This window comes from Artemia sp. Qi Xiang Cuo, chromosome 1 (genome assembly GCF_049724085.1).
Source record: "Artemia sp. Qi Xiang Cuo chromosome 1, ASM4972408v1, whole genome shotgun sequence".
NCBI lineage: Eukaryota > Metazoa > Arthropoda > Branchiopoda > Anostraca > Artemiidae > Artemia > Artemia sp. Qi Xiang Cuo.
The window spans coordinates 95,012,526-95,025,465 of NC_142794.1; the positions used below are offsets into that span (position 1 = coordinate 95,012,526).

Genomic DNA, 12,940 nt, shown 5'->3' on the forward strand with positions numbered 1-12,940 from the left:
ATTTATGATCTTAAGCGGATTTAAGTTCGTGATCAAGAGGCAATGAGGCTGAAACTTTGGTTTCAATTTTGGTTATAATTTTTTTTCTCTCCTATACACTACTTCTTTCCTGTAAATATCCATAACGGCCACAACCGTGTCGGTTGTATAAGTTTAAATGTTGCTCTTTACTTTCAGTTGAAAAAGACCTGTTTTTTATTTAATTTCTGACTGTTTTTAAATCAGGCCAGCAACCCCCCCCCCCACCCCTAGTAACATTTCTGATGGAGAACTCCTCTGAAAAATTTTCTCCCCGTGGAAACTTTTCTTCGTGCAAAATCACCACAGAAAATCACCCAAAAAGTACAAAATCACCGTGCAAAATCACCTCAACATCTCGCTCTTCACGCTTCAGTTTTTCAGCACTTAAAAAAACTTACTTATTGAGACAAACTTAAACTTTAGCGCAAACAGCGAGATGTTGAGGAGGGGGAAATCCCTCTCATATACGTAATAATTTCTGTTCGTTTTAAGTTTTAATGTTGCTCCTTACTTTCAGTTGAAAAAACTTGTTTAAAAAAAATAATTTCCTATCATTTTTTGAAACAACGCCAGGATATCTGGCTGCACCTCCACGGAAAAAATTCTCCTCCCCATGGAAATATCCTCTGGACAATTCCAGCCTGGCGAAAATTACCCCGGACAATTACCCTTAACATCTCCACGAGTAAAATTGAATCGGTAAAAAGAAAGCAAGACATATAAAGAAATTTTGTATAGGAATTTTGGCAAATCCCCCAGTGTAAAATTTCTCTTGAAAAGCTCACCCCCTGGAATCTTCCGTTTCCATGGAAAATTCTCCCGGAGCAAAATCCCCCCCAGCAGAAAATTCGTTCTCCCCTCCCCACCCGTAAAATGTATGCATTCTTCCCAATAACAGATACTATACGTAAACAAGGGGCAAATTGTATAACTTAAAGACCTTTCCCAGGGGCTGTGGGGTGTCATGTTATCTATAAAACCATAGTTATTGGGCCTTTCAACTATGCTGCACATATTAGCTATCTCAAAATTTTGATCGGACGATTTTGGAATAAAAGTGGCGTGGGAGGGGCCTAGATACCCTCCAGTTTTTTTGTCCTCTTAAAAAGGGCATTAGAACTTTTCTTTTTCGTTAGAATGAGCCCTCTCCCGACGTTCTACGCCAACTGGGTCGATACGATCACCACTGGGAAAAAAGAAAATTAACACGCATCCTTGATCTTTATTCTGACAAAAATTACAAAATTCCACATTTTTGCAGATAGGAGCTTGAAACCTCTAAAGTAGGGTTATTGAGCCGGGTCGCTCCTTACTTAAAGTTCGTTACCACGAACCTTTTGATACACCTAACGCTGATAATGGTTTGTTACGAGAAAGCGGCAAAGGTCTAACCCCTGGGGTGTTTATGGGAAGTGATCTCAAGTTGGAATGAGGGATCTATACGTTATATTTTGGAAAGTATCATATAATTATTGCATGGCGCCAAAAAAAGACATTGGGTCAAAAAATTTTTTTGACTGTCCTTAGGTTGGAACCTGCAGTATGAGGGCTGAAGCGAAACTTCATAGTCTATGTCAGACATGGGCGCTGATGGGGCCAAAAGACCTCCCAGAAAATAAGAAGATATTAAGAAAATTTTTCCACTGAAATCTTGGAAAAAATAATTCTTCCAGTAGTACCCCCCCCCCCTCGGAAATCTCCTGGCGGAAAGCGTGGTTTTCCAGACAACTATCTGTAGTTGTTCCTCCCAGCTTTTGTTTGTCGAGCCATTTCTGTGGTTTCGCGTGGAAAGCTTCATTTAAGCTGGCAAGCGCGAGGCAGCACATTCAAATGTAAGTTTAACTAGAATTTACAAAAGTGCTGAAAAGGTGCAATGTTTTTCTGGTCCTATCATAAATTGAAAAATAGATAGGAAACAGAAAAATATAATGTAATAATTTTCAATTGGTACGATTGCTGGTAATAAGTAGGAACATACCCCTCCAAAAACAATCCTCCCTTCCATAAGTTATCATAGACAGCGCAATAGCACTGCCTAAGTAAAGAGCGATGTGGGCACAATGTATTATTTTTTTTTAGACCACGGCACTACGTATAGAAGGAGTTGTCGTAGAAACTTCGAAAGGAACTCATTCGATTGAAAATTGAGAGGGCTAGTGCCATTTTTAATTGTCGTAAGTGATTGGACGGACACAACACATCCAATCGAAATTTTGAGATAACCATTTTTTTCAGCGTAGTCGAAGGGTCCGGAAATTACATATTTGAAAATGACACCTCCCCCCACAGCCCTCAGGGCAAGGGTTGTAAGTTATGCCCTGGGGGCATATATGGTTTTTATAGAAAGGGTGGCCATATAGACCTAGGAGGGGGCTAATTGGATTGGTAATATGAAATTATAGTGCCCCTTTTCAAGATTCAGCGTCATCGGGGGCAGCTAAACCCCCCCTCGTCTTATTTTCCCAAAATACATCTGATAGGCATTTGTTCAAAAAATAGTCCAAAGATCCTAGGCAGCACAATAAGTAAAGAAGAGTTTTAGTGCTTAGCTTGCTAAAAAACAAAATACATGTAAAATATTTTCACTTTTTTTACTTTGACAAATAAAAAACTATTAAAACTTCAAGGAATAAATATTAGTAGGTATATGTACAGTAAACTGAAAATCTAAGGTCATTTGTTTTTGTTTTTTCAGTGAGGTGTAAATTATGTTCTGGTCTTGAGAAGGCATGGGGTTTATCAGCCCTACCGAAGTTAGTTTTCGCTCGTTTTGAGTTTGACTCGGTTATTTATTGTAATTTCTGTTCGTTTCTAGTCTCATTCATTTTTTTTATGGTGATTTGTGCTGGTAGTTTTACGCTTGGAAGATTATTTGACTTTATTTCTGCTCATTTTTGGCTAACTGCAGCTCTTTACTTTTCTTTGAAAAACTTGTTTTATGGAAAAAGTATTTTAAATTAATTTATTAGAGAAAATAGGCACTTTGCAACTTTTTGACCCAACATCACATAGGAACTTTAAAATCAGTTTGATTGGAAGAAAAGCATGGCACCGTGGAACCTTTTAGGGATTTTTAAGCTATATTGATGTAGGTATAAAGAGTGCTAATGCCCCCCTCCCACTGGCATCGGTTAACGAATGTTTAGGTGGGGACAAACGCAAAACATTAGGTTATTCTCAATATGTATGAGATCTTAAAACAAAACAAATTCCATGAAAATACCAAAAAGAGACATTTTTCAATGAAAATAATCCCCCCCCAAACAAAGAAATATTTAAAAATTGGGAGGGGCAAAACTTAGAAAGTACATTGACATTCATGCGCCCTTCAATTAATACCACTGCTCCCCATTCCTCTTATTGTCAAGTTTCAAGCGGAAGACAAAGTGCAACCTGCTCAGTCAGGTCTGGGACAAGGGCATTCTCTGCGCTCGCCTTATAGTAGAACCTGACCCAGAAATACTATTTTAGTCAAAGAATTTGGTCAAATCAGAACTCTGAAAGATTCGGAGGATTTTGGGTCGGGAATAATTCGCTCATAGTACATGACGTCATTTGCAAAAACCAAAATTAAGGCTCTTTCGAATTTTCGTTTCTACCCCCCCCCCCCCCACAGGCATTGGTTAACGAAAGTTTAGGTGGGGACAAAAGCAAAACATTAGGTTATTCTCAATATGTATGAGATCTTAAAACAAAACAAATTCCATGAAAATACCAAAAAGAGACATTTTTCAATGAAAATAATCCCCCCCCAAACAAAGAAATATTTAAAAATTGGGAGGGGCAAAAATTAGAAAGTACATTGACATTCATGCGCCCTTCAATTAATACCACTGCTCCCCATTCCTCTTATTGTCAAGTTTCAAGCGGAAGACAAAGTGCAACCTGCTCAGTCAGGTCTGGGACAAGGGCATTCTCTGCGCTCGCCTTATAGTAGAACCTGACCCAGAAATACTATTTTAGTCAAAGAATTTGGTCAAATCAGAACTCTGAAAGATTCGGAGGATTTTGGGTCGGGAATAATTCGCTCATAGTACATGACGTCATTTGCAAAAACCAAAATTAAGGCTCTTTCGAATTTTCGTTTCTACCCCCCCCCCCCACTGGCATTGGTTAACGAAAGTTTAGGTGGGGACAAAAGCAAAACATTAGGATATTCTCAATATGCATGAGATCTTAAAACAAAACAAATTCCATGAAAATACCAAAAAGAGACATTTTTCAATGAAAAAGACCCCCCCCCCAAAAAAAAATGAAATATTTGAAAATTGGGAGGGGCAAAAACTAGAAAGTGCATAGACATTCATGCCCCTTCAATTAATACCACTGCTCCCCGTTCCTTTTATTGTCAAGTTTCAAGCGGAAGACATAGTGCAACCTGCTCAGTCAGGTCTGGGACAAGGGCATTCTCTGCACTCGCCTTATAGTAGAGCCTGACCCGGAAATACTATTTTAGCAAAAGAATTTGGTCAAATCAGAACTCAGAAAGATTCGGAGGATTTTGAGTCGGGAATAATTCACTCATAGTACATGAAGTCATTTGCAAAAACCAAAATTAAGGCTCTTAACGAATTTTCTCAGACTTCTGACCTATCTAGAACGTTTTTTTATGCAAGAATATCCTATTTTCCCCAAAAAATACCAATTTTCCCCAAAAAATATGGACCCGCTTTCGAGAATAAATACATGCATACATAAATAAATACGTATACATCAGTTATTGCTCGTTCATAAACATAGTAGGAAGAAGAAAGAGGGAGAGAGAGAGAGAGAGAGAGAGAGAGAGAGAGAGAGAGAGAGAGAGAGAGAGAGAGAGAGAGAGAGAGAGAGAGAGAGAGAGAGAGAGAGAGAGAGAGAGAGAGAGAGAGAGAGAGAGAGAGAGAGAGAGAGAGAGAGAGAGAGAGAGAGAGAGAGATAAAGGAAAATACCTGTGTCCATGACGTGATATAAGCGACATCCAGCAAGCGATATTCTGGTAACAGAAGCTCAGAATGACATAATATATCAACCTATTTTAAAACAGAAATAAATTATTATTTATATAAGTTAATAATTCTAACCCTTACTTACAATAAAAGCAGAATATAATTTAGAATTTCACGCCTTTGCTCTGCTAACAGATTAATAGGATAAAAAAATACGGTGCAATTTATTCATGATGAATTAAACACACCCGAAAATTTGTAACCTATTCCCACAAAGGCTTGTTGGCCTGTAATTGTGGGGGGAAACAAACGAATAATTAAAACACTAACTCTGAGAAATAACCGAGAATTTTGACGATTATAAGATCACTCAAGAATGAAAAATATAGAAATGATACCTCTTATTTGTCACGCACTAGACATGGCCGTATCCGGGGGGAGGGGGATACGATTCTTATTGTTCTAGTTAAATAACCCTTGTGTTTCAGGAGTCGTTCTTAAATAGTCGGGGCAAGATTTAAACTTTACCGTAAAGAGCGAGGTGTTGGGGAGGAAGCAACCCCTTCATATACGTAATAATTTCTGTTCGTTTTATGTTTTAATTTTGCTCCTTACTTTCAATGAGAAAACTTCTTTTTTATTTGATTTCTGGTCGTTTTTTAGATAATCCCAGGAAACCTGGCCCCACCTCCGCGGAGAAATACCCTCCCCACGGAGATATCCTCTAGATAATCCAATCCTGGTGAAAATTTACCCAAGAAAAGTACCCTTAACGACTCCACGCGTAAAATTGAGACAAAAAAGAGAAAGCAAGACATATAAAGAGAATTTTGTATAGGAATTCTTGCAAATTCCCTCAGTTTATAAATTCTCCTGACATGTTCACTTCCCGGAAACTTCCTTCCATATGGAAAATTCTCCCGTGGAGTAACCTACAGCATAAAATTCGCCCCCTCCCCCACCCTAAAATGTATTCGTGCTTCCCAATAACAAATACTATGCGTAACCAATGGACAAATTTTATAACTTAAGGACCTTTCCCCTGGGGCTGTGGGGGAGGGGGCGGGGGGAGGGGGGTCATGCTATAAAAGAACGTCGTTTTGACTTTTAGATTCTATGACTTTTAGGGGGTAATTCCCCCTTTTTTCGAAAATAAGGCAAATTTTCTCAGCTTCGTAGCCGTTAATGCTGGGTAAGACTAAACTTAATGAAACTTATATATTTGAAATCAGCATAATAAGCCAATTCTTTTGATATATCTATTGGTATCAAAATTTCATTTTTGAGTTTCAGCTACTATTGAGCCAGGTCACTCCTCACTTATAGTTCGTTACCACGAATTGTTTGATTAAAGAGTCTAGATTCTTCTTTCAAATTAAATAAAAAAACAAGTTTTTTTTTAACTGAAATAAGGAACGACGTTAAAACTTAAAACGAACAGGAATTATTCCGTATATGAAAGGGGCTGTCCCCTCCTCAACGCCTCACTCTTTACGCTAAAGTTTTTTATTGTTTAACAAAAATAAGTGTTGTGAGAAAGTCAACCGTCAGCGTAGAGCGCGGCGTTGAGGAGGGGACAGTCCCTTTCATATACGGAATAATTTCTGTTCGTTTTAAGTTTTAACGTCGTTCCTTACTTTCAGTTAAAAAAAACTTGTGTCTTTTATTTAATTTTTGAATATTTTTGAATTAATGTAGGTTTTGATTTTGGCTCACCGTAAATGAATAATTAAAACAAAATTTGCATATTAATTTTAATTTTATTTGGTTAAATGGCTTTCTCGAAACTTGTTTAATTTTATTTACGAACGTTTTTATTAGTAATAAATATACGTAACTTACGAATTAACTTACGTAACAAACTCCTATATTCATATATTTTTATTATATAAAAATACGTATTAGGGGGATATTTTAAGTATATTAGGGGGCTCATCCCCTAGTCAATACCTCGCTCTTTAAGCTAAAGTTCGAATTTTGTTCCAATTCTTTAAAAATGACCACTTAATCACAAATGCCATTATTTAGAATAAATAGCTCTTATTAAAGTACTAAAAAATCTTTGACTTAAAGAGCGAGGTATTGACTAGGGGGTGAACCCAATAATACACGTAATATTTTCTGTTCGTTTTAAGTTTAGATGTTACTCCTTATTTTCAGTTGGAAAACTTGTTTTTTCTATATTTAATTTCTGATCTTTTTTTTAAATAATGCTGGGAAATCCGACGCCCCCTTCATAGCAATGTCCCTTCCCCCATGAAAACTTCCTTCATGGAAAGATCTTCCCACATAACCAACGACCCACCCACCCCCCGAATACCAGAAAAAATCCCCCCTGAAAACGTCTGTATACTTCCTAATAACCAATACTAAATGTTAACATTAGGTAAAGTTCAAAACTTTCAGCCCTCCCCCCAAGGACTTTGGGGGATTAAGTCATCCTAAAGGACATAATTGTCATATTTTCAACCATGCAGAACAAAATGGCTATCTCAAAATTTTGATCAGGTGACTTTGGGAAAAAATATTTGCGTGGGAGGGGGCCTAGTTGCCCTCCATTATTTTTGGTCACCTAAAAAGGGCACTATAACTTTTAATTTCCGTTCCAATGAGACCTCCCGCGATATTTTAGGACTACTGGGTCGATATGATCACCCCTGGAAAAAAAAACAACAAAAAAACAAATAAACACGCATACGTGATCTTTCTTCTGTCAAAAAATAGGATCTTCCACATTTTTGTAGATAGGTGCTTGAAACCTCTACAATAAGGTTCTCTGATACGCTGAATATGATGATGTGATTGTCATTAAGGAGTCTATAATTTTTAGGGGGTATTTCCCCCTTTTTTCGAAAATCAGCCAAATTGTCTCAGGCGCGTAACTTTTGATGGGTAGGACTAAACTTGATAAATGTTATATATTTTAAATTCAGCATTGAAATCTGATTCTTTTGATGTATCTATTGGTATCAAAAACCCATTTTCTTTAGTTTCGGTTACCATTGAGCCGGGTTACTCCTTACTTACAGTTCGTTACCACGGACTGTTTGATACCCTTTTAGTCTTTTTCTTGTCTAAAATTCTGGACTGGAGAACCAATAAGTATGAATTTAACTTTTTCCTTGCTCAAAGTTGCAAACGGATGGTTTCAAAACCAGCCATATTCTATCAGGGCAGGGATGTGTTCTCTCCAGAAATAAGAATTAATTTAATTTGGGGATGGAATACATCACAAATATGAACCAATGAAACGAAATCGCAGTTTGACAATAGAATTTGGGAAACGAATCTCTCTTCGACTCAGGGATGGATCTAAGAGAGGGCAAGGGGGCACTTACCCTAGGCACTGATTTTTAGAGGGCGCCAGACCGTAAGCAACTTTTTGATCTGATCAAATAAGGCTTGAACCCTAATTTTTCTGCTCTGGCACCCGCCAACGTTTGCCTTCAAGATGCTACGCATGTATTAGTTCCTTCTAGTGAAAGAAGCTTTAGCAAATTAATGTTAATTAAAATTAGCTTAGAAACGGGACAACGAAGCAGCAGTTGACAAACCATAGCATAATCTCCATAGAAAAAAAATTCAAAGCTTTCACATGAAGACATTGTAAAGAAATGCTTCGACAAAAGCACGGAAAGTTACGTTTTAGTCTACAGAATAAGATTGATTGTTTTTAACCTAAATTGTATGTGTAGGCCTCCTCATCTCTTCTCCTTTAGGCAATAGCGGATTCAGGGGGGCGAGATGGGCGCCCCCCTAGCGTAGTATAAATTAGTGTAATTTACTTAATTAACTCAAGTTTGCGTTAATTAAACTTGCTCCAAACGCAAGTTTATCGGATAAACCTATTCCCCCCCCTAAAAAAATCCTGGATCCACCCCTGCCTGTAGGCCTCCATTTCTCCCTTCTCTTATACGACACATTATCGGTTTTCAAGGTTTATTGCATAGCTAATTCTATTCCACAGCCTACAAATTATACGTCATTATTGGAATCATATCAATCATAACACAATAAAAATAACGGTACTTGTGAATTACATTGACCATACTCAAGAAGTTGAATCTGTCTGGTCTGAGTAAAACCAGTTTCTTTGTCTGCATTCGGAGATAATTAGCTTATTCTCAGTGAAATAAACTACTATACAGGTATATTTTAATTAAATATTTTGAGTAGGTTAGGTATTTAATATAATGCATTCTGAGCGGCCTGCTTTCCGTAATTCTCTGTTGTAGTTTCCGTCATTTTGTTAATAAGTATTATATTTTCATCATATTTTGGTATGTTTCATTATGATTAACCTAACTTCACTTATTGGATATGGTCGATATAATTGACAAGTACCAAAATGACTTCTAGCCTCTGATGACCTTTATCAAATTCAAACAGGGCATACTGTATATTATCAGTGATATTTAACATCTGATTCGTCGATAAAGACTCTGAAAGATCAATTAATAACCGGCTCTGACATATTCTTGGCATGTTCCGTCGATGAAACGCCAAAGGATGCGCGCTTCAACTAGTAGCGGAAATGTGCCAGACATTTTCATTCACATCCTGAGAGAAAAAAGTAGTTATTCTTATAGATGTAGTTATCCAAAGCTGGAGATATACCAGATAAAAGAATTGGCTTAAATGCTAGCGAATTGTTATTAATGCCATCCATTTAATTTAAGAGGAATCAAATCGAGGCTAGGAAAAAATTGGCTATAAATAGACAAGAATCCAATCCCAAAATACCTTAAAAAAACAACAAAAATGAATTTTTAGGCCTTTTTATTATGTTTTTACGAGTCGGACAAACATTTCGGTGGGGAGGAGGGGTTAAACCCCTAACACTTCCCCTGAATATGACCTCGGTGTGTACGATATTCGCTGATTACGAAGTAATCATTGTGAAGCAGAATAATTGCATTTAAGTAGGCAAGGCTGTAGGGGTAACTTTCTTCTTAATGTTAATGTTAATATACTTATGTTTTCTAAGATTGTAGACAGCCAATCCCAACTAGCCTGGTCCCGGTCATTAGCTAATCCCAACTATCTAAACCTAAATACATCATGTCCAAGATTAGTAAACTGTTGTCCTTGTTCAGGAAAGATAAATTTCAATCAAGATATTTGTCTGAGATTAGGCACTTTCTGAGTACTGGGCAAATGGGTTATCCACTCTCCGCCGCCTAGCGTACATTTCAGAGCGCCAATTATTCTGAGATCCCTGATACAACTTTGAAAGGCGTGTCCCTTCACGTCAAATTCGCATGTGGCATAGTTATAGCAAACGACCATCTATTCGCCGCTTGGTGTCCTCTGCGCGATTTTGGTTAGCGAGCAGCCCCTCGATTATCATTATAGGCAAGGCCGTATCCAGAGGGGGGGCTATGGGGTTTAACCCCCCTCCCGAAATGTTTGTACAGCTCGTAAAAACGTAAAAAATGAATGTAAACAATCGACGCGTTTTTTTAAGTTTTTTTTTGTATAGCCTACCCCCTCCGAAAAAAATCTTTTTGTATCAGAAAAGAAAAATCCTGGATACGACCCTGATTATAAGTAAAGTTAAAAGAATCTCTTTGTCATTTTTAATGAAAAAAAGTTCAGATTTTGAAAAATTCCTTTTTCAGCTTACAGCTTGCCAGTAGAAACAAGATTTAGTCCATATTAAACCCTCGCCTCTTAGACATCACCTTAATTGTTATACAGAGAGATATAGTCACGAACTTAGGATCTAAATAGCGACGAAGACCACACTGCCTTTCCATCATAAACAAACAAGCAGAACAACAGGAAAATTTTTTATATAAGACAGTGGAACTCAACTCTAAATGAATATTTCGACCCTATATCTAAGGGCCGTCCTCAGCAAAAATAAATAAAGAAAAAACAAATATAAAAGAACTCGCATTAAAATTCAATCGTTCATGGGCACCCGCAGGGGGGAAGAGGGGTCATGCCCCCCCCTCAAATTTAGACTAGAGTAGGAAGAAAATAGAAGTGTAACAACTAATCAAAGAAAAAGAATTTCTTATTTTTGTTTTGTCTTTAACAACTGCTATGAAACTTGTTTAGAATCAATTCAGAATTTAATTCAATTCTTCGATCTTATATGAACTCATTATAGGTCATTATTTATCTATCTAAAGGAAACCGGAACCCGATTTAGGGTGTAGAGTAAATAATAATTATTTGTATTTAAAAGCCAATTAAAGCCATATACAAAAAGACAAATACTAAAAAAAAATTACACTCCATTTGACATCCTTCCCTTCAATACAAAATTTCCTACTGCCACAATATAAAGGGGAGTCCTAGACCTCATTAACCCACGAGGCAGCCTATCTTCCCCATCCTTGATAATTGATCCCCTTAAATGAGAAAGCTGCTTACATCGGAGGAGGAAATGGCCCAACCCATAATCATTATCCTCACATCTCAAGCAACTACACCCGGCCTCCGGACCTTCCCTCATTTTCCTTACAACCTTAGCATAAATTGGAAGACAACTTGCTCGAATCTGAATCCAAATCCTCAGATAATTAATGGGCAATCCCAGCTTGAAATAAAACTCCTGACCCAAATTATTTTTACTTCTCTATACAAAGTAAGACTCGGAGATTTGTCCACAGCTGCTTGCCATAATTGCACTTCTTGGTCTTCAAGTCTTGCACTAAATTCCTTGAAGAACTTTTCATGATCTTCTGGCCCTTTTCCCTTCTCCCACGAACTTGAAAATCCATTCTCACCTAATATCCTTTTGATTTGTGCTGTCCATGATGTTTTGTTACATTGAAGGAGAAGATCTTCATGTGCTGCTCGGGCAAGTCTAGTCTGGGGAAGTTCTAAAAGTCTTAACCAAAATTTGATGATTTGGGTACATCTTTTCCATTTCAGGTTAAATATACCAAGATCACCTTTTATAACTAATGTATGTGTTATATTGTGTAGGCCAAAAACTCGTTTATAATATTGAAGTTGAAGGGTTTCTAGTTGCTTTGCCGGCTGATACCCCCATATTTCTGATCCGTAATGTAGGATAGGCATAATTTAGTATTAAATATATGTTTGTGGAGGCTTGATTTATTTATTTCTGATATTAGTGTGCTTCTGTATATACCAAATAATGCATTTCTTCCTTTCTGTGCCATTGTTGTAATATTTCTCGTCCATTTTCTATTTTGACAAAGGATGAAACCTAAGTATTTGGCCTTTTCCACCACTTCCAGCATTTTTCCATTGAATAAAAATTGTGGTGCTGATTCCAAGGGTTTTTTGCTAAAAATCATGACTTGGGATTTCGTGACATTCACCTCTAGTTTCTTCTTTTGCAAATATTTTTCAAGGAGATTCAAGAGAGTTTGTAAATCATTCTTTCTCTTTGCCAGTAATATAATGTCGTTTGCAAATAGTAGCATTGACATATTCAGATTTCCCAGTCGGAGAGTACGTGCCCATCTTTGTCGGAAATAAGGAACAATATCATTAATAAACATAGCAAATAATTTTGGGGAAAGTGTACTTCCTTGGCGCACGCCCTTTTTCCAGAAAATTGGCAGAGATATTCTCTTCCTAACAAATTTCACAAAACTTTTATTCAATGAATACATAGATGATAGAATTTGTATAAAAGGGATTGGTAGGCCTAGATTTAATAAAACATTCAACAATAAAACACGATCTACACTATCAAATGCTGATTTCAAATCAATTAGGGCCACATATAATTTTCCTTTACCTTTGCGGTGCTTTTCTACAAGAACATTAATAACAAAAACTCTATCAGGTGTAGAATAACCTGGTCTGAACCCACCTTGTTCTTCTTGCAAGATTTGTAGATGTGTACAAGATGTGTAGGCTTATTGGTCTATAGTTATCATGTGTAGCAGGATTACCTTTCTTATAAAGTGGGAGAATAAGCGAGGTTTTCCAGGTCATTGGCCACTTCCTCTTTGAAATTACTAGGTTAAATAATGAGGCCAAAAAAGGTAAAAGAACAGATC

General features: G+C 37.1%; 1 protein-coding gene across 1 annotated transcript in view; it reads right to left on the reverse strand.

The window, feature by feature from the left end:
- Positions 1–12,940, reverse strand: part of LOC148956952 (uncharacterized) — a 73,829-nt gene that overhangs the window by 5,901 nt on the left and 54,988 nt on the right. The window contains exon 8 of the mRNA XM_089096946.1: positions 4,950–5,030. Coding sequence (XP_088953072.1) covers positions 4,950–5,030 — 81 coding nt within the window. The remainder of the gene's footprint in view (positions 1–4,949; positions 5,031–12,940) is intronic.